The sequence below is a fragment of the Chrysemys picta genome, chromosome 1 (assembly GCF_011386835.1).
Source record: "Chrysemys picta bellii isolate R12L10 chromosome 1, ASM1138683v2, whole genome shotgun sequence".
Lineage (NCBI taxonomy): Eukaryota > Metazoa > Chordata > Testudines > Emydidae > Chrysemys > Chrysemys picta.
The window spans coordinates 281,891,321-281,914,854 of record NC_088791.1 but is presented as its reverse complement, the minus strand read 5'-3'; the positions used below and the strand labels follow the sequence as shown (position 1 = coordinate 281,914,854).

At 40.3% G+C, this 23,534-nt stretch overlaps 1 protein-coding gene across 16 annotated transcripts in view; it reads right to left on the bottom strand.

Annotated features, from left to right (window-relative positions):
• The window catches only part of PCDH9 (protocadherin 9), an 890,445-nt gene that overhangs the window by 490,926 nt on the left and 375,985 nt on the right, over positions 1–23,534 (bottom strand). For 8 of the 16 annotated variants that reach the window (XM_065581140.1, XM_042861713.2, XM_042861711.2 and 5 more), the window contains exon 3: positions 16,593–16,658. The exons of the other annotated variants lie outside the window; for them this stretch is intronic. In XM_065581140.1, the coding sequence (XP_065437212.1) occupies positions 16,593–16,658 (66 nt within the window). The remainder of the gene's footprint in view (positions 1–16,592; positions 16,659–23,534) is intronic. 16 annotated transcript variants of the gene reach the window in all.

Below are 23,534 nucleotides of genomic sequence, written 5' to 3'. Positions count from 1 at the left end.
AGAATATTTCTGCAATCTTCACTTTTATAGATGCAGGAACAAAGTTTAGAAGATCTGATATTTTACTAAAGTGCATAGGATATGACTGAATAGCTCTTTTCTATAATTTTTGTGAGGACAAGACTGGTCAGACAGCCTTCTTCTGAATACATTATTCACCAAGATAACAAGCACCATATTTCTTCATAGGATTTATTATTTTAATTCACTGAAAAGTTCTGGATAAAGGGAGATAAGATTATGCCTCTAAATATTTGTTGTTGTTATGTTTGCTTTCATTCCCTTCTCTGTCTGCTGAACCAATAGCAAAGCCAATCCTGCAGGAATAGACATGCTGGAGCACATTTTCCTACAGCACAGCTCTGCCAATTTTCAATCATTACTTGAGCTTCAAAATACCAGCTTTCCTCAAAAATCCTCAGTCCTGTTTTCTACCCTAAGCAGCATTCTTTTGCATCTAGCAGGGATGAAACCACAGTCAATAGGTACAGTGCGCTTTATGATAAGGCACCAAGTTGGAGGTCTGTTCTAACTCCTTATTCAACCCCAATCCTGAGAATGTCAACACCTTTAAAAGGAAACAGCCTATGGCAATGGTAGATACCTAATTACTTAATGAAATGATACATTTCTCATTCAAAGGGTAAATGTAAGTTTAGATACACTATACACTAATATAAACACACCAAAACCTACTATCCTCATAAAATCACAACACTAATTTAAGACACCTTGCAGTTTTGTGAATACTTGCCAAATATTTTATTATTAAAAATCCAACCTCAAAAATTAGACAAGAAACTAAAATGAGGATAATACTTTGTCATCCACCTTTTGTTGGATACAGTTGCATGGTCTTTAGGACACGGACTACCTATAACTAGGAGAATCTGATCTCGGATGGGACGTTAGGCAATAACTGAAATAGCAATTTATAATAAAATATTGCTTTCTCCAACACACAGAGCTAATCATCATTTTGTTTTTTTCCTGGGACTCATTTATTTCAACTTGTGGACTTTGTGCATTACTCTTAGGTTCCAGCTATATTCCTCTGGTTTAGAAACCTTCCTGGTTTTATACCCCTTGTCTATTTTGACTTTGTTGTTATGGGCACAGACTCCTACATTTTAGTCAAGTGGTTTGGATGTAACTAAATCAGACATGGCAATTGCTGTGTGTGTGTGTGTGTGTGTGTGTGTGTGTGTGTGTGTGTGTGTGTGTGTGTGTGTGTGTGTGTGTAAAATATAACTTCTCTAAAATTTCAAATCCTTCAAAATATAAGTTTGTACTGTTTCGAGAGCAGGAAATGGATAACTAATAATCCTCCCCCCCCTTAAAGCCATCCAATAGATCAGTAAAGAATACATTTAGAATGTTTTATAGACAGATGCTCTTGAAAACATCAATTTTAACACCTAAACCATATTGAGTTACATTTTCAATATCTCCTTCAACACAAAACTCCAAAAATACCACATGCCAGAAGCTCTCTGCACATTGGGAGGACATAGGTGACTGGAATGGTGTAGAGGTTTGTATTTTGAGGGTTGGGGTAGCCACACTCTATGACAGTGGTGGGCAACCTGCAGCCCGCAGGCCGCACGCGGCCCATCCGGGTAACCTGATTGCGGGCCGCAAGACATTTGGCTGCCGTTGACTGTCTGCAGGCACTGCCCCCCGCAGCTCCCAGTGGATGCAGTTCTCTGTTCCTGGCCAATGGGAGTTGTGGGAAGCAGCACCTGCATGCGAAGGGGCCGCAGGGACGTGCTGTCCGCTGCTTCCCACAGCTACCATTGGCCGGGAATAGAGAACTGCGTTCACTGGGAGCTGCGGGGGGGCGGTGCCTGCGGACAGTCGTCAGCCAAGTGTCTTGCGGCCCGCAATCAGATTACCCTGATGGGTCGCATGTGGCCCACGGGTCACATGTGGCCCACAGGCCGCAGGTTGCCCACCACTGGTCTATGATATGCTCTCCTGGAAACAATCCATAATGGAAATTGCAACGGACCTCAAACCGGTATTAACTGCCCATAGAGAGGACTACAATATATAGTTGCAATGAAGAAGCCAGAAACAGCATATTTGGTCTAGTGGGGAGAGGAGACAGCCAAATTTTCCTGAAGATGATTGATTTATACCATTACTGGGAGGCCCCCATCCACTTCCCTTCTGTAAAGTTCCCGTCTCATGCAATCAAAGCATGTACTGTTAGGGAGCAATTTAAAAACATAACAGCTGAAAACACTTTTTGTGGGGAGAGGTTTGTTTTTAGTTTAACAAACGCTGTACATTTCTATATCTTCAACAGATAAAATAATGCATCAGTTCATCATATGTTGATTTTTAACCGTTTGGAATTATTTATTTTACAAAACACAAATTCCACCAACAAACACTGGATGTTAATGACTTCCACTTAAGAGGGTGCAACTAGGTTCAAAGGATGCACAACTAAACACCTGGATCACAAATATCTTATAATTTAGTGTCTTATCTGTAAAAAGCTTCACCCAAAATGATTACCACAACTGCTCTGCAAGTCACATATATTCACACAGACATATGTAGATGGGAGTGAAACTAACAATTTCAATACGTTAATATTGGATTTATGTGCAGTTATGGTAATACTCCACAAAATAATATCCATGGCAGCATTAACACACTTAAATTTATGTATGAGCATTTAAATGCACTTGGCAATTAAAAAAAGACAAAAAAATGCCACCTTAATCCCAAACCCAGCTTTAATTATCCTTGTGGTGGAATTAAATGAAATTTTAACACAGAAAGAGCTTAAAACATATAGAATGCTTCTGGGGACTGGGAAGAATACAGTTACAGGATCTCCTCAACGACTTCTAAATTTTGGTAATGATTCATGAAAACATGTGATTAAGTCTCATTGACTTCACAGGAATTACGCAAAAGAATAAATGGACAAATCTGACATCAGGAATCATAACATTCAAAAACCAGTGGGAGAACACTTCGACCTCTCTAACCACTCAGTGACAGACTTGAAGGTGGCAATTTTGCAACAAACAACAAAAAACAACTTCAAAAGCAGACTCCAAAGAGAGACTGCTGAACTTGAATTATTATGCAAATTAGATACAATTAACTTAGATTTGAACGGAGCCTGGGAATGGTTGGGTCATTACACTAATTGAATCTATTTCCCCATGTTAAGTATCCTCACACCTTCTATGGGTCATCTCGATTATCACTTCAAAAGTTTTTTTTCTCCTGCTGATGATAGCTCATCTCAATTGATTGGCCTCTTACAGTTGGTATGGCTACTTCCACCTTTTCATGTTCTCTGTATGTATAAATATCTTCTTGCTGTACGTTCCAGTCTATGTATCCGAAGAAGTGGGCTGTAGCCCACGAAAGCTTATGGTCAAATAAATTTGTTAGTCTCTGAGGTGCCACAAGTACTCCTGTTCTTCATGCTTAAGTGCTGTCATGAACTAAGGTTTTATGCAGTTCAGAAATACAAAAAAAAAAATGTAACTAAGCCTTCTGACAGGTTTCAGAGTAGCAGCCGTGTTAGTCTCTATCCGCAAAAAGAAGAACAGGAGTACTTGTGGCACCTTAGAGACTAACAAATTTATTAGAGCATAAGCTTTCGTGGACTACAGCCCACTTCTTCGGATGCATATAGAATGGAACATATATTGAGGAGATATATATACACACATACAGAGAGCATAAACAGGTGGGAGTTGTCTTACCAACTCTGAGAGGCCAATTAATTAAGAGAAAAAAAACTTTTGAAGTGATAATCAAGCTAGCCCAGTACAGACAGTTAAGAAGTGTGAGAATACTTACAAGGGGAGATAGATTCAATGTTTGTAATGGCTCAGCCATTCCCAGTCCTTATTCAAACCGGAGTTGATTGTGTCTAGTTTGCATATCAATTCCAGCTCAGCAGTCTCTCGTTGGAGTCTGTTTTTGAAGTTTTTCTGTTGTAATATAGCCACCCGCAGGTCTGTCACTGAATGACCAGACAGGTTAAAGTGTTCTCCCACTGGTTTTTGAGTATTTTGATTCCTGATGTCAGATTTGTGTCCATTAATTCTTTTGCGTAGAGACTGTCCGGTTTGGCCAATGTACATGGCAGAGGGGCATTGCTGGCACATGATGGCATATATCACATTGGTAGATGTGCAGGTGAACGAGCCCCTGATGGTATGGCTGATGTGATTAGGTCCTATGATGAGGTCACTTGAATAGATATGTGGACAGAGTTGGCATCGGGGTTTGTTACAAGGATAGGTTCCTGGGTTAGTGGTTTTGTTCAGTGATGTGTGGTTGCTGGTGAGTATTTGCTTTAGGTTGGGGGGTTGTCTGTAAGCGAGGACAGGTCTGTCTCCCAAGATCTGTGAGAGTAAAGGATCATCTTTCAGGATAGGTTGTAGATCTCTGATGATGCGCTGGAGAGGTTTTAGTTGAGGGCTGAAGGTGACAGCTAGTGGTGTTCTGTTATTTTCTTTGTTGGGCCTGTCTTGTAGGAGGTGACTTCTGGGTACTCGTCTGGCTCTGTCAATCTGTTTTTCACTTCAGCAGGTGGGTATTGTAGTTTTAAGAATGCTTGATAGAGATCTTGTAGGTGCTTGTCTCTATCCGAGGGATTGGAGCAAATGCGGTTATATCTTAGAGCTTGGCTGTAGACAATGGATCGTGTGGTGTGTCCTGGATGGAAGCTGGAGGCATGTAGGTAAGTGTAGCGGTCAGTAGGTTTCCGGTATAGGGTGGTATTTATGTGACCATCGCTTATTAGCACAGTAGTGTCCAGGAAATGGACCGCTTGTGTGGATTGATCTAGGCTGAGGTTGATGGTGGGATGGAAATTATTGAAATCATGGTGAAATTCCTCAAGGGCTTCTTTTCCATGGGTCTAGATGATGAAGATGTCATCAATGTAGCGCACGTAGAGTAGGGGCGTTAGGGGACGAGAGCTAAGGAAGCGTTGTTCTAAGTCAGCCATAAAAATGTTGGCATATTGTGGGGCCATGCGGGTACCCATAGCAGTGCCGCTGACTTGAAGGTATATATTGTCCCCAAATGTGAAATAGTTGTGGGTGAGGACAAAATCACAAAGTTCAGCCACCAGGTTAGCTGTGACATTATCAGGGATACTGTTCCTGATAGCTTGTAGTCCATCTTTTTGTGGAATATTGGTGTAGAGGGCTTCTACGTCCATAGTGGCCAGGATGGTGTTTTCTGGAAGATCACCGATGGATTGTAGTTTCCTCAGGAAGTCAGTGGTGTCTCGAAGATAGCTGGGAGTGCTGGTAGCGTAGGGTCTGAGGAGAGAGTCTACATAATCAGACAAGCCTGATGTTAGGGTGCCAATGCCTGAGATGATGGGGCGTCCAGGATATCCAGGTTTATGGATCTTGGGTAGCAAATAGAATACCCCTGGTCGGGGTTCTAGGCATGTGTCTGTACAGATTTGTTCCTGTGCCCTATCAATATCTATGGTGAAGTTTTCTATGTAGCCTGGAGTTTTAATATGGTTATATTTGGGCTCTTGTGTCTTATACAAATCCCAACATGATGCCCATAAACATCAAGAAATATGGTGTGTGTCCTTCTATACTTCTTTTTATATATGTATTGTGTATGCATTATATACATAAATACTTACACCCTGTAGGCAGACAGATTCATTCACTGGCTCCAAATTTATTCTCTTTCCCTACTATTTTCAGGTATGACAAGAGTTGTGAAAGAGAGGGACAATATATAAATTACTTTTCTGTCCACAATAATTGTAATAATCTAGTGAGTTCTCTGTTTTTAAATCAAATTGATTGTATTGGAACCTTGATTTTTTTTTCTTTTGTACATTGTAACTCAATGTAGGAGTTAATGATTTAGACTTGTCTATAATTTTGCAATAAAAATATTACGATCTCAAAGTGTATTAGAAGCAGGCCCTTAAATTTGAAAATCAAGCTTTTCCCCCCCCCCCACACACACAAAATGTGCCCTGCTTCCAAATGAATGTGTGTCTGGTCCTGTGTCATCCCCAGACTGGATGAATGTAATACCCTTTATGTGAGACTACACTTACAGACCACTCAGTCTTCATGTGGTACAAAATGTGTGGAGGGAACTATGCTTAGTGGAGTCAACTATTGAGATTAGATTGCACTGGCCTCCTGTTTGGTTTCAAGTGTACTTCAAGTTGTTTATTTTAATCTTTAAAAGCATATTTGATTGAGGCCCTCACTACTCAAGAGGCCTCCTCTTCCTCTGTACCAGCTGTGGCAACAGATATCAGCAGGTGCATTCACATTAACAGTTCCTTGATTTGAACATCTAGGGGCAAAGGTGAATCACATACAGATTACAGGGGTAAATTTTGACATATGAAATCAGCTTCAGATTATACTATAATATTAACACGGCCAGCGTGCCAAGGAGCTTTTGTACTAAAGTGCAAGCAAAGTGTGATTGTTTACTTGTCAAAGACAAAATTTATTTTACAGTAAACTGATGATAATTCAATTAGTGTTTCCAGCCACCAAAATATCCAGAGACACCCAGAACACATCCATTGGTGGCTAATATATTAATGAGACCACTTGAAAAGGTGGGCACAACTCTTAGGACTAGACTCTGATCTCAGTTGCTGAAGTGTCAAATCAGGAGTGATTAGGGCTTAAATTCAGCTGGAGCTGTCCAAAGTGGAATATCCGTAAATATTCCCTCCCTCTCTCCCGCCCCCCCCAGAGTTTTTATAGTTTGGTGGGAGCGTATGGGGTCTCCAGGAAATACTCTATAAGAATTTAAACCCTGGGAGTGACGCTAATGAAGTCAATAAAGTGGCACCAGTGTGAAACTGATCAGATAGGCTCTAGGATTTGTATTTCATTCCATTCCTGCTCAGTCTGTTAACCATTCTTTGTATGTAAGTCTTGTTCTTTTCTAAGTACACTAAAGGGAGTTAACACAATAATTGTAACCACTCTCCCTAGTCCCTCACTGGCTGTGGTTTAAATCCTATTTGAAGTGTACATCCTGGATTATAAACACCCTAGGACCATCTGTGCCAGTGGTGGGCAACCTGCAGGGACATGCTGGCCTCTGCTTCCCGCAGCTCCCATTAGACGGGAACGGCAAACCACGGCCACTGGGCACTGCGGGTGGACGTGCCTGCGGATGGTCAATGTAAACAAATTGTCTCGTGGCCTGCTAGCAGATTACCCTGAGGGGCTGCGTGCAGCCCCCGAGCCGCTGGTTGCCTACCATCTATGCCTGCCCACTGGCAGTGGTTCACCGTCCCAGGCCAATGGGGGCTACGGGAAGCAGTGTGGGCCGAGGGATGTGCTTTCCGCCGGTTGCTGATCCCTGGTGTAACTCATATCCTGATATCACTAATTCACTCAGGTTATTCTTTTAAGCTTTACATCATAAAGAGACATTAGTTTCATACATCTAAGATGCCCGAGTCTTCAATTTACATGTCAAAAAAAAAAACAAAATTGGCCATGAATTCCTTTCACCCCCCCCCCCACACACACACAATTTTCAATTTTCCCCAAAACAGATAATATTCTTGCCTAGCTCATGTCATTTTTTCCCCCTTCTAATGAGCTATCCCTTCTGTGTGCACTCACACACAATCTTGTGAGCCTAATTTCATTTTTTCTTCAGGTGGAGATAAAAGAAACACAACAAAAACCAATCATAAATTCAGTTGTTGTATTCCAGAATTAAACTTGACCTTGCAATTCATCTGTGTCTTCAGTGCTTATGAGTTACAGCTGTCTATCTTTCTTCAGGCATAATTTGACATTTCACAAAAATCACTGTAAAACTTCCAGAGATTTGATGCTACCATTCTGGGGTTCAATAATTTACTTCACTGAGACAAGGTAGCAGTCCCTCTTTTAACGCACCATATCAGTGTTCACAAATCTAAAGTAGCAAATGCACATATGGGTGACTACATTTAGGCTTAATACTAAACTTATTTATATCTTCCTTAAGGGAAGAAACAGAAAAAAAGGAATTTCCCCCTCCTGCTTTGCCGATTACATGTAATTACATGCCATGACCAGCAGAAATACAGCAAGGAAGTAAAAGTGAGCATTACTATTACGTGGAAATATAATGTAATATCACTGTCAAGGCTGTATCCCCACTTTGAACTTTAGGGTACAAATGTAGGGGCCTGCATGAAAACTTCTAAGCTTACTACCGGCTTAGCTCTGGTCCGCTGCCACCATCCCAAGGCTTCCCTTCCCTGGGAAGCCTTGAGAAACCTTTCACCAATTCCCTGGTGAATACAGATCCAAACCCCTTGGATCTTAAAACAAGGAGAAATTAACCATTCCCCTTCTTCCTCCCACCAATTCCTGGTGAATACAGTTCCAACCCCCCTGGGATCTAAAACAAGGAGAAATGAACCATTCCCCCTCCTTCCTTTCACCAACTCCTGGTGAATCAAGATCCAAACCCCTTGGATCTTAAAACAAGGAAAAATCAATCAGGTTCTTAAAAAGAAGGCTTTTAATTAAAGAAAAAGGTAAAAAACATCTCTGTAAAATCAGTAGGGAAAATAACTTTACAGGGTAATCAAACTTAAAGAGCTCAGAGGACTCCCCTCTAGTCTTAGGTTCAAAGTACAGCCAACAAAGATAAACACTCTAGTAAAAGGTACATTTACAAGTTGAGAAAACAAAGTAAAACTAAGACGCCTTGCCTGGCTATTTACTTACAAGTTTGAAATAGGAGAGACTTGTTTACAAAGATGGGGAGAACCTGGATTGATGTCTGGTCCCTCTCAGTCCCAAGAGAGGACGAACAACAACAAAGAACACAAACAAAAGCCTTCCCTCCCCCCCCAAGATTTGAAAGTATCTTGTCCTCTTATTGGTCCTTTGGTCAGATGCCAGCCAGGTTACCTGAGCTTCTTAACCCTTTACAGGGAAAAGGATTTTGGAGTCTCTGGCCAGGAGGGATTTTATAGTACTGTACACAGGACAGCTGTTACCCTTCCCTTTATAGTTATGACAATCACTCAACAGTATAAGAAGATCCGGAGCTCCACATCTTGATTCTCCACACCCATGACATGAAAAACTCCCGTTGACTTTAACGGGATAATTACTAGAAAGATTCTGGCCAGGATCATGGACTTTGTTGGATGGAAGAAATTTACTATGTGGATACTGGAATAAAGGTGGGAAATAATGGTAAGGTTTTTTTTTTTTTTTTTTTTTTTTGGAAATAAGTAACTTGAGCCATATTTACTTGAAACACCTCTTCCTAGGGATCCTAGTGATAAGTGACCTTGAAAGCATATTTGTTTTAAAAAATTCCATTGTGTAACACTATTGAACATTTAATATGTATGTTTGTGTTTGATCCTCTAAGATGAAATCAATGGGACTTTTTCCATTGACTTTAGTGAGTACCAAATCAGATTCTCAATGTCATTTTCTGAAATCTAGTTGGTACTTTTACATAGGGTCTGTAATATGACTTACAAAACCTTATACTCTGTTTCTGCCTCATTTGACTACTGTCCATAAACATTTATAAAAATTGCTTCCAATTAAAACCAGTTGTCAGCATATCTGGTTATAGTTCTGTTAGCACAGAAGCTTATGCCACTTGGTGATCATCTTAAAGGATAGCTGATAACCGCAGTCAGCTCACATCAACAGAGACATTACGTTTTTCATTAATCACAAAATATTTCAGTGCAAGTGCTTCTGTGACAACTTATTTAAAAAAAAAAAAAAACTCCCCATGGCTGTTCCCAATCTTCCCAGTTCCATTCTTTACCATCCTCAAGCAGCATTAGAAGTGGCACACTTAAATATGACAAATTACACATAAGTATCTATGTTAACATGTTCATGTTCATGAATCTCTGTAAAGCTTCAGTTTTTGGATACTTTCCATTTGTACAACTGCCTCCATGTTACTTGGATATAGTAAAACTCTTTCATCAAATACGTATCCTACATGTGTCCTAATTCCATTCAGCCAACTCAGATATTTGTTCAGTTGAAAGTTCTTGTCTGTGGCCCACTGCAGAATATTACACACAACTGGCATGGCAATGGTCAATATCAACAGACTGTGGTGGCTATTGTTACATTGCTCATACTGCCATACTATTTTGGGCTCCACAAGAGACTTGAGTGTGGGACTGGATTTGTGTTGTCCTTTGGACTTTGGTCAAGTCAATAACTACTTGCCATCAGCTACTACATGAGTTTACTAATTCTTAGCTCACTTTTGCAAAACACTGTTATATACAGATACAAAAGGTCTATTATTATTAGATCTCCTTCCACTTACTTTAGGGTCAGAGAGGATGTGTGCATTTTATATCCCAGTGGAACTGAAGGATATAATGTTTCAGCAACAGTCAGGATTTTCATCCCAGACAGGTAAGACAGTTCAGTGGAAAGCACAATCTGGCACATGTTAATTTGCTATGCTGTGCACATTGTGATTCATTTTTGTGTGTGTGTATCACTTTGTAGTGTATAAATACATCTGTGGCCTTTTACATTCCAACAATGCTGTGACTTAATCACTAGCTTGATTTAAACTGGGGGTAGTGGAGGGTGTCGGAGCAATAGGCCTCCTAGCGAGAAAGCCAAGTTTTTCAGAAATTCATCCGTGTTAAATATCCATTGTTTTTTTTCTCCCTTCTCTGATACTTGTGGGTTTGTAACATTATAATGTATGGTAATGAATGATACTGTGATAAGCTTTCTAATGTTTTTCACCGATGCTTGACAACAGTGGCATTATGTGATGTGGCTGCAGGCTGGGGAAACGAGCAATGTAAAACAGAAAACAAAACCTAGATGTCAGTTTGGCGTCAAATCAAAGCTGTGGACTTTTAACCACTGCAGCTGCCTTGGCTTCAGTTAACCTCTCGCTGATCTCCCCAAATAGGATTTCATCTAAAGCACCAAATTAAAAACTGAGACTGAGGGCTGGTTCTGTAAATTGAAAAGTGTACAAATGAATTGTTGGCAAACACACTTGGCAGCTGTCAGCCTTCTAAAGCTTCGGATCTATGTCACAGTAGTAGTAGGAGGGGGGTTAGTTTTAGTGGGGTAAAATGTAAGGATTATTTTTACCCCATTTCAGACCAGTCTACAGCAGACCACCAGGGACTATGTTAATAGATTTACAGTTTTTGGCAATGGAATGGCATAATGAACGAAGTACAGTGGAGATCATTAAAAACGGCTTGCAATAAATCCCTGTGATATGCAACACGCTGTTGCATCAGAGAACACTGCAAAAACAGCAATGCTTTCCACCCATATTCACTCTAATCCACACCGCTTCATGGTTGTTGTGTTCATGCACGTATGCTCTGTGCATGTATGCCCAAAGGTCCTCAAAGAGTTAAAGGATGACATGAGCTAGTACATTCTTAACAAGGCTACTCTCTGTGACAAATACTCCAGCTCAGAACAAACCGGTGTTAAGTGCAGCTGGCTGACAAAAGATTGATTGTTTTAATTTGGCACAGATGAAGCATTTTGTGGCATAAAACTCTCCCCCCCGCTCCCCCCCCCCCCCACACACACACCTTTTTTCTTTAAAATTTGCTGGCTACTGATCCTGTCCCCTGCACTCATAAATCAACTCTCAGCAACTACAGGTAGCTACGAAATTTAAACTCAACATTAGGGCTGGCCAAAATTGGTTAAAAAAGGCTAATGCACTGTGGAACACTTAACATTCCTCTCTCTCTCTCTTTTTTTAATTGGCTGGTAATATAGCATTTCCCCACATATGAAACAAGAAATCCCTTTAGTAAGGGGAGAAAATACAAAGAAAACCTGTGAAGTTATAATGGTCTAACAGCTGGCATCACAGGCTCACTTACCCCATATTCATTAGCTTCATAAAAATACAAACAAACAATGGCATACAGTAAATAACAGGATGCAACCTACACAAATGCCTTGGTGATTTCTCACCACTCACACATTAGTGACACAAAGATAATTTGGTAACTAGAGAGGCACAAGTCACACACGATCATGCATCACAGGATCACCAAAGTCATGCACACTGTAGTTAAAAGGCATTATAAGTGCATGGAACTGTTCGTTGGCCATTAGCATTTTTCAAATGTAAACAGAGCTTTTAAACCTCCCAAGAGCTGGAGGGAGGAACACAAATGTCATCTCGGATAGTGGGTCCCACTGTTCAGCTACGCTTTTGTCAGAGATGACACTATATAGGTTGAAAGTTTTCCTTGCCTTTGGTTTTGCAAGAAAATGTTCAGAACATGAAAATTTCTCAGCATACCAAGAAACAGATCTTCAACATAGATGTTTTGAATACATATATATGTAGGGTTGCCAGGCATCCGGTTTTCAACCGGAATGCCTGGTAGGGTTGCCAATTTTCTAATTGCACAAAATCAAACACACTTCCCCTGCCCCTGTCTTGCCCCCTTCCCTGAGCTCCCACCCTATCCTGCTTCTTCTCGGAGTCCCCACCCCCACTCACTCCAGCCCCCCTCCCTCCGTCACTTGCTCTCCCCCACCCTCACTCACTTTCACTGGGCTGGGGCAGAGGGTTGGGGTGCGAGAGGGGGTGAGAGCTCCAGCTGAGATTGCGGGCTCCAGGATGGGGCTAGAAATGAGGGAGGGGGACTGGAGTGAGTGGGGCTCAGAGAAGGGCCGGGGGTGGGGCAAGGGTGTTCTGTTTTGTGCAGTTAGAAAGTTGGCAACCCTGTATATAGTGGCACACCAGCCTATCCAAAATAAACACCTCCTTCTCTACAAGAAAGAAGAAAAGATTGCAATCAAATTGGCCAGACATATGAACAATCTCTGCTTCTCACTTCCATGATGGCATACGACGGTTTGAGACATTTGAAATATCAGACTCAGATAAGAGTATCAACAGATCATATAGAATATATATCACTGAAGAAAAAATCCTAGCCACAAGGGAATTACTAAGTACACTAAGAAATTTTATGTATCCCCTCCCTCACTCCATTATATTGTGTGTAAAAACACCCACAGATAGACACAACGTGTGTGTATCTCTGAATATATATTTCAGCATTATGCACAGATATTATGAATATGCCCAGCAATCATTAATATTTAGACTCAATATATTCAATACATTTTACTGCCTTTTTGTTCTGCTTCATTAAAAACTGAATGGATAATAAATAGGGCAATTTTCCATACAAGCACAAACCTACATCACATCAAACTGAGACTTTTTTCTGAATGAATAATTTTAATATTAAAATACTGTTAACATATGAGTTTATAGTACAATGGCTATACCTATATGAAAATATATATGCTTGATAGACCTGTATTTCTTCACCCCATAGAGGGGAAATATCATAGAATTATTTATAGTGACTTGCTATGCCTCTCTTTGTGTTATTTACAGTATGTAAGGTCTCATTACTTCAGACTCACCCCTCCTGCAGAGAAACAAATGAGAAGGGACTAAAAGGAAACAGCCTCTGAGAGGTTTTCCTCAAGGAGTGCTCTCCAGTTGTTCTTTTGAGAAAGTAGGGCTTGCTCCCCCAAAACAGCAGGTAGAGGGGCAATCCCAGAAACCTCACAGGCCCACTGGAAGGATTCTGGAGGCTCAGTGGGAAGAAGAGACTATCAATTTCCACATTGGCTCTTGCTTTCCAGCAACCCCGACTGCTCTCCAGCAACACTGACAGGCTTCTGCAGTTAGTGGCCGCTTTGGGGACCCCTGTTTAATGGGAAACAGTTCCAGCTGTGGGAGAATGGGGAAGAGACAACCTGAGACTGTACTACGGGAGTTGCGGGAGAGAAATCTCCTTAGGGCCAATGGAAGGCAATTTGCATCATCCCCTCCAGTTTGCCCACTTCCCACCAGTATCCTCATTCAGATCCCAGAGTCATGGAGCCCTTGGAGGTTTGAGGGAAGGTGAGGGGTTAACCCAAAAGTAAAGGGCAAGGAGGACTTCCTCACATGGAGGGCCTCTTCTTAGCATACATTTTGAGGGTACAATACATTTGATTGCAGATATTTTTCCATCTTACTGTACCTATCATGACATTTAAAATAATGGCTGTTATATGAATAATGCAAACTCCACCCCATCCCCCAGGGGAATTAAAGCTTTAATTTGAATAACCTGTAATATGATTGGTGGGACCAAATTAATCTCTAATGTAAATCAATGAATTTGGTCCCCAATTGACTCAAGTCCCTGAAAACTGAGATACAATCAACTGAGTTATAGAATGATTGCCTTTCCTCTTATCTTCCTTTAAGTATATATCAGGCCTTTCTTACTAATTTTAAAGGACTGTGTTACCTTTGTGGGTAACACTGGCTAACACTGCACAGAAGCAATGGTGGAAAGAAGTTTCAATTAGCTTGTCCCTCCCCCACCTCAGCACAGTCACTCTGAAGCCAAGCACAATACAGAACTAGTGTTTCTTTGAGCACTCGTTAATGTCTCCAATTAGACTCCGAAGACCCAAGGGCCCAAAGACCTACCCTGCCTGACACAGAGCTGCTGCTAGCATCTGGCAGCAGGAACAAAAGGGAATATATGATGCTTCTTTCTAAAGCAAGTTTAAGGAAAATCGGTACAGCACTCGGGTGTCGTGCAGAATCAATGCAAAGGTTGAATGTCTCAGCACAGCCTCAGCAGCGCCAGAGGGAGCAAGACCACAATTAAACTGGACTTTCAACGTAAACAAAATGAGTTAGAGGAATTCTTGCATAAAACTGAACATACTAAATTTGGATATAATCAGTTCATAAATAAAGGCAAGATTACTTCTATTGAGTATATCACTGTAAAATTTAGGACAGGTATTGTCAACCTTTGGCATGCGGCCCGCCAGGGTAAGCACCCTGGCAGGCTGGCCCAGTTTGTTTACCTGCCTCGTCCGCAGGTCCGGCCAATCGCGGCTCCCACTAGTCACGGTTCACCGCTACAGACCAATGGGAGCTGGTAGAAGCGGCGCGGGCCAAGGGACATACTGGCCACCGCTTCCAGTGGCTCCCATTGGCCTGCAGCAGCGAACCACAGCCTGTGGGAGCCACGATCGGCTGGACCAGCGGATGGGGCAGATAAACAAACCGGCCCAGCCTGCCAGAGGCTTTCCCTACACAAGCGGCGACCCCAGTTTGAGAAACACTGATATAGAAAAACAACTACATTCAAAGATCATTAAGATAGCAAAGCCAAGCACTTAAAAGTTAGAGAATGCCAGAATTAAAGTTGCCTCCTGATTGTTGGGAAGCTGTCCTGGCCCTCATGTAACTCAAAGTTGCTGCAGGACAGTGCTTAGCTTTCAAATATTAACTAACTCACAGTAGAAACAAATATTCACTGAAAGCTTGCAGCTTGAAGAGCTGAAGGAATTATAATTTTTGTAGATTTATAAATTGCATCAAAATTTAGGTTTTATTTAGAATGATAACCTTTGAAACCTTGTGAATTTATAAGGATCTAAATGGGCTTGGATCATCAATACAAATTCTATAATGTCCCCTTTTCACAAACTAGCAGATGCTGCCACCTTTGCTTTGAAACCAAAGGGCAGGACTATAGCTTTGCACAGCGAATGAACTATACTTCTGAGAGGAACTTGTTTACCCCTGACTCTAAGATAAGTAGCAAATTACCATTTACCTGCATTGGCTCAGATATGGTGGTCAGTGCTTTAGGGGGTAGAGTCTTCTCCTTCCTCTTGGGTGAGGGGGAATAGGTAGCAGGTGCAGAGCACTAACTGGGCCTAATTTCTGGGTATTCCACACAGGGCTGTAAGGAAGGTCTTACTCCTTTATGCCTCAGCATGGGCAGTACTTACTTTGTGCCAGAGCTGAGCCCCGGCACCTTTAGGCTTGGTAATTTGTAGCCCCAGTATCTCTGGGCTTGCTGCATCAGTTGTGAATGTAAAAAAAAAAAAAAAAAATTGTTTGAGCCCTGGCACCTCTCATTACAAATTAAGCACTTAGCACAGGCATGTAGATGACAGCCATTTGAGAATAATGAGACTTGTGGTAGCACAAGGTACTATTTAGCGAGCCAGACTCTGACCCCCTTAAACTTACTGGTAAGAAGATCTCACAATAGTAACTAAAATCCATCGGATTACTCATGTGAGTAACTGCTTGGCAGTATAAGAGTGATAGTAATAGACCTATAATAATTTTGTTCAAACTAAAATAAGAAATAACACGCTTTCACTCCTGAAGTAAATCTTACCCACCTCACCCACCTCACCAAAATCAAAAATCTTGGCTACTTATAGGGTATAGATTGCAGTGTCCAGCGTCAGAGTATTTGAAAGCATGATTTAGATTTGCAGCATGGCCAATTTCTGCTCCTGATGAAGTGCATGATCCTAGTTTACCACTACCTTATTTCAGTTTTACCCTACTGAAATCAACAGAGTGTGCAAAATCGCAGTAATCCAGTTGCCATCAGCCCTATGGGAATTATGACCATTGACTTCAATGGGAACACAGCCCACAATATTTAACTTGTTAAAATATATATATATATATATTTGTTTATTTATTTCATTGATCTGATATCTTACCACCCATGGTTTGTCAGGTACCCAAATCTCCCACAAGTACTTCGGCATATCTCCAAAATTCAGTGCCTAAAAAGCAAGTAATATTTAAATAAAAAGATGTGTTACTTTTACTACAGATTTTCAGATATCCCACCACCCGTTGGCCCAGCGTTGGCTAATATATAAAAGCAGAAATATGGGCAAATCTCTGGCAGGGGAAGTGAAATAATTCTCTCTTGGGTGTTCATGCTCCTGAAAGCTTGTATCTTGGTTATCCAAGTACATGCTTGGTAACATTTGCAGCGTTACATCAAGGAACAATTTACTTTCTGAAGGCTGATTTTATAGCATTGTGCTATACTTTGCTGCAATCAGGCAACAGATTTTCAAAACAGCAGAGCAGGTTTAGTTTTCTGTTTAGTGAACTACCCACTGAAATTGCTGTCTCATAATAAGAAGAAACTTATTTTTTAATTTAATGCACTATTAAGCTTTTTATTAAGATATTATTAAATCAACCCCGAGACTCTAAAAAGCAAAACCAGCAGATCTTTAAAACTGCAATTAAAGTTGTGTTTAATATGGGAGCATTAATGGATGTTCATGCTCTGTTACTAACTGCTGAATATAAATAGCACTATGTAGTTTAAATCCCATTCTTGGTGTAGGACTTGGACACCTCAACAATGATATTAATCCATATGTGTGGGATAAAAACAGCATCTGTGGAGAAGAAGTTTCCTGGGTTCCAAAAGTTTGCAGAATCTTTTGGTGCTGCATATCACTCTAGGAAATGACTCTTTGGGTTATTTATTTTGACAACAGATCAGTAGTGCCAGAGTAATTTTAAGCAGTTGTAAACAGGAAAAAAATCATGTATACTACTTGAGAAGCAAATGGGGAGCCAGAAATGTGTATTCTTTTATTTTCTCCTCTCTGTGTATTGTGTTGCTCTGATATTCAATTATTATTTTATTAGAAAAGAAGGCCTTCCTAGACAGCTAACATTAGATTAAGAATAACATATGTGGAAACTTGGATCACTTCAAATCCACTCTCTACAGAGTGATGATTCTGAATTCCAAACAAACATCTTTGTGCAATATATTCAAGGAGGACATTAGTATTCTGTTCAGAATTGTTTGCCCACTCCTTTATCATCATATGGTAAGCAAGAACATCAGAAAACTTTACATCAAAAAGTGTTGTCAACCCCAATGGAAAACACATGTCTGTTCCAAAGTACTCCCAGCAGATATCTCAGATATCTTACGTGAGTCTTGTGTTCTTAGAGAGTTATATCACAGTTCTGAAAAGCTTTTTGAAAAACCCTGCCTTGAAAGCATCATGTCTTCTTAACTATTTATATCCACTGAAAGCAGTCTTCTCTGATACCTGACATGATGTTTCTGACTAACGTGGGGAGATCCTTTCTTTGCCAACTAACACCTCATTTGAAAGAAAACTCACTTTAAACCAAAAAAAAAAAAAAAAAACCCTGTTATTTGGTTCTTATGCTCTTTGAATCAAAAGTATTTGTGCACTCAATGGAGATTAATAAATATAGTTTAACAAAAAAAAATAAAAATAAAAATAAAAGCAACTGAAAATGGCTTAAAATACATACCACATTCAGAAGATTGCCTCTCTTGCTGGTATTTTATGCCTGTTTGTCTTTCCACTTATACAGGTATAAATCAAGTGCAACTCAGCTGAAGTCAATGGAATTACACAGGTGTAAAACCAGAGAGAGGAGAATCAGGCCAAATGCCGCCTTCAGATAAATGTATGCAATTCCCAATTACTTGGATAGGAGTTATATGAATATATCTGAAGGTAGAATTTGGCATACGTTATCAAGTACATTATCTTAAACTATCAAAACTCCTCTAGATAGCTTTCAGAATTATTGTTTCCTACAAGTGATTTTGTAAAGAAGTATAATAAAAACAGTAATGTTAATAAGAAAATAATGTATTCCCCCTTCCAGGTAAAGACGCTGCAGAGATCATTAAAATACAAATGATGAACCATAATGAAACAAAACAATACAAATAATATATTAAAAATAATATTTATAAAATGAAACAAATGTTAAATAATATGGGCTTATTAAATATAAAGACTGTAACCTTACAATCTGCCTTGAGTAACGGAAGGCATATGAGAATGAATTATGACCCAAATGTACACTTCCTCCCTTAATCTCCCTTTGCACTGTGGAGCAGCTTATTTCATTCTGTGTGCTACCTATTTGGCCCCAACAAGGTTGGGGATGCAAGATCCCATTTCATCTAGACAGGGGAGTAAGAGGGACTTTACTTCCCTGCCCAGATAAATTAGAGCTAACCCAAGAGGAGAGGAGAGTCTTAGAGAGGTTGACTGTAATGAAAAATAAAACACCTCTAAAAAAAGAGTGGTTTTAAAAAACAACATTGTGTTAAAAATGGTAAAGGATAGTTTAAAGATGGCTGTCATAGCCACAGATAAGACCTATAACCTAGAGTTCAAGACAGGGAAGACTCAGTCACCTCCTGACAGTGTAATGAGAATCCTTGAACGGTTGTTGTTGTTGTCAAAGAGCAGACACTTTTCAGGTTCTGGTGAGGTTCAAGGAGATCTTGAATATATCTAGTTTCTTCCCCAGTAGGCGTTTAAAAGCCTGCAAAATTTAAAATACTATAAAACATGTAAGATTTGTACCTGAAGACCACAGTCCAGTTTTCTAATCTTTTTCTTTCTGACTGTGCCTGGCTTTTATAAATTGACATTAGCAAAATCCTTCAGCTGAAATACAGTCGTGCAATCCATTTAATCTAACATTCTGCATCTACAAACAGAAGGGTTGGGAGAATATCCTGGCTGAATATCAATTTGGGGGGAAGTGACATAAAATCAGCATCAAGGGTGATGTACTGCAATCCAACAGCAAGGGAGATAACATCAAGGAGCTCTGCCCACTGCTCTATTTCCTAATAAAATGAGCAGACTGAACCACAGACCTGAAAAATGTAATGAAAACTGTCTACAGTGTCATCACTTTATGCACAAAAGTAAGAGTAAGGGCAGATTAGCCTAAAACTCCCACAATAATCATGCATTTGTCAGCTAAAAAAAACCAATACATAGTAAAATCCTGTCCATGCTTTATTTCTAATTATTCTGCATCTTTCTTGTTTATTAAAGGAGCTTGATCTTGCGGTCCATAAACAAGCAAAGTTCCCAGTAAAATTAATGGAACTGTTGCTAGAGTATGAACAGCAGGATCAGGTCTGAAATATTTTTTTCCCCATGCATCCATCTATCAAAATATGAGTTTTCTGTTCCTTCACCCTCCTACCCCCACTCTGGAACCAAGAAATGTGTAAGAGTTTGAATTTTTTAATATATTAAAAAAAGAAATCACAATCCTGAATTAGGAAGATCTGAATCAAAAAGACAAGTTTCGGATTTTAATCCGAAAATTGTCACATCTTCCTTCCTCTGGTGAGGAGTTCCACAACAGAGGTCTCGGTGCTGAAAACTGTTGGCTACCTAGACCTGAAAGTCTTAACCTGGGTCTCTTCAGCCAGAGCATACAGAGAGGTGTGCATAATGCCTTTGGAGTTTAGCAGCCTCAATTCCACAAACTAAATGTCTATGTAAGTCTTTACTCAGGCCAAACCCCCACTGAAGCTAATGGCGTAAACGTAAGAAATGCTGAATTTGTATCTCTCGCTGTCATCAAATGGAGTAGCACATGCTCTACTCTTCTGCAGATTTAGAGGGAAATAGGTGAGATAGACTACACTGTCTGGCTAATGGATAGGATAGGGGAGTTAAGAGACTTGGAGCTTGTCTACACAGTGCCTTAATGCATAACAGATGAAGTATAATTTCTAATGAGCACTGGAGTGTTGCGCACTAACCATCCATGTGGACTCTGCTGGCATGCACTAAAAGTTCCCTAGTGCATATTATGTAGTCCTGTTTCAAACTGTGCTATGTTAATATACACTAGAGAACTTTCAGTGCACAGCAGCAGGGTGTGACATGTTGGTGCACATTAAAATTTACATCCCAGACTAAGGCACGATGCAGACAAGCCTTTGGATTTTATTCCCAGTTCTGCCAGAGATTTCTGTGTTCTCTTAGGCAAGTCACAATTTTCCAACCTGAAGCCTCAAATGAAAAATCAAAATCTATTTTTAGACATCTAAATAAGTGACATGATTTTTGGAGGTGTTGGTCATCCCAACAATTCCCACTGAAATCAACAGCACTACCTGTGTGAATATAGCCTTGCAGAATCAGGCCCTGAATTTTCAGGAATCTGATGTCTGTTTTGTACTTATCTACTGGCATCAAGTATGATATCATCACTCTGAAGACAGATCCTGCTTCCCTAGCAGTAAATTCTGTAGGGTATGGCCCCACATACAATAAAGGAAATAAAATTAAAATATAATAATTAGTAAAACCAAGAGGCATTTTATACAATAGTCTAAGACGAGACATTAGGCAAGATTATGGCCAGTCCCTTTCATAGGTATGTGTGCACAGAGACTCTCTTCCTCATTCACCCCTACACTCCAGTGCGGCTAAGCCACATTGCAGTCCTTCAGTGTCTTCAGATGGGTGTTAAAATCGATGCACTCATGGGGGTAGTTCTGTGCCTACACAGGACTAGTCCTTTATAAGCAGATGTAAAATCATCTTCATGGAAGGAGACCTTTGTCAAAAACAGAGCAGAAAGTTAAATATTCCCCTTTATTTATGTCAAGGAAATAAAGGATCCAAGAAAGAAGGAAAAATAATAAATCAAGGAACCTGAATTTAGTTGTGCCCTGACATTTTGATACACACAAAAATACCTCCATAATAAACACTTAATTCAAGGAAAGAGCATCAGATAAGTCCTTGGACAATTTATTCTGCCCCTGTGTATGCCAATTGGCACGACCTACACGGTCTTCATCATTCTCTCGCTTGCAGCTTGCCTTTATTGTTTGTTTGTTCAGGGAGGAATGGACCCCACTGTGCAAGGGAAAAAACAACCAAGTTTGGGCTATAGAAATTGCAGTATTTTAGTGTACAAAAACTTGGAAAGTCATCAAAACTGTTGTACATTAAAAGAACCCAACTCCACAGATAAATGTGAAATCAGTTGTGCCTTATCATGAACACCACTGCTATCTTGGAACAAATCACGAGCAGCAGATAGCCACTCATTCAAAGTTGCTTGTTTTCAAAGAGACAAACACACCCACTCACTGTGTTAAAGACAAGTCAAAGGGACTCAAACACATTTTTCACTAATAAACTTTTCTGTGACCTATTGCCTATCAAGAAATTGCCTGGGATTGTTTCACATTGGTGGGAATGGCAGTTATGGAAGAGAAAATATCAAAGTGGAGATCGGCTTTGGAGATCTGGGAGAAGCATCTGAACTACAGAAGAAGCATCATGATCCAAGTTCTACTTTCAGAGTGTGTTATGAGTCTCCTACGTGTGACTCTGTATTTGGCCATGACTAGGGTGACCAGATAGCAAGTGTGAAAAATCAGGACAGGAGGTGGGGTGTAATAAGTGCCTATATAAGACAAAGCCCTGAATATTGTGACTGTCCATATAAAATCGGGATACCTGGTCACCCTAGCCATGACACTCTATAAATCTTCCTTTAAGTTTATTTCTGTTACTCAGAATTACATTGCTGATCTACACCCAACCTTCATTCCAGACACCATAAAGTGTCATGTTAATTGCTTTTAAAACCTAAACAGAAACTAAGACAATACAAACGTAATAGTAAACACAGACTCAGACTTTAAGGCCAGAAGGGACCATCATGATTATCTAGTCTGACCTTCTGCATGTTGCAGTCCACAGAACCTCACACACCCACTCCTCTAATAGATCCATAATATGTGGCCGAGTTACTGAAGTCCTTAAATCATGATTTAAAGACTTCATGTTACAGAGAAATCACCATTTACATTTTTTTAAACCTGCAAGTGACTCCTGCCCTATGCTGCAGAGGAAGGCAAAAACAAACAAACAAACCAAACTAACCAACTAAAAACCCAGGATCTCTGCTAATCTGACTCAGGGGGAAATTACTTCCCAACCCCAAATATGGTAGTCACTTGGACCTTGAGCATTTTGGCAAGACCGAACATATAGTAACTCGGAGCTCTCCCTATCTAGCGTCCCATCACCAGCCATTGGGGATATTTGCTATTAGCAATCACAGATCGGCCATATGCCATTGTAGGCAGTTTCATCAAACTATCCCCTCCATAAACTTATCAAGCTCAGTCTTGAAGCCTGTTTAGGGTTGCCAACCCTGCAGGTTTGGCCTGGAGTCTCCAGGAATATGTCCAACCAAAATTGGCAGCCCTAAGCTAGGTTTTTTTGCTACCATTGCTCCCCTTGGAAGGCTGTTCTAGAATTTCACTATTCTGATAGTTAGAAACCTTCGCCTAATTTCAAGCCTAAACTTGTCAGTAGAAAGTTTCTCTCAAGATCTTCCACTGTTGCAACCCTTCTGTTCTTATGCCCCCTTTTCACATTTGTTTATTGTCTATGTAATATCTAATTAAGACTAAACTCCTGGAATGAGGGTTGTTTTTTTTTTTTTTTTTTTGGGGGGGGGGGGGGGGGGTTAGGTGTGGAAAGCTTCATCACACCTGTGGCACTGAATAAATAATACATGTGAAAGTTATTTTGAGGCTTTAGCTTATTTGGGGCACAAGAAACCTACATACATTCAATTCCAAAGGGCCAGACTTGGTAATTCTCAACTAAGGATTTCTTGTTTATTTTTAGTTTACCCTTTAAAGAATTAGATCCAGGTTAAATATACCTACCCAATAACATCTTAGCTGTGGATTATGGGATTTTTGTTGTTTTGCGTTTGCAACCTGGTTCTATCCATTAGATGAGATGAGCCACAGATATTTATTTGGGGGAGGGATAGCT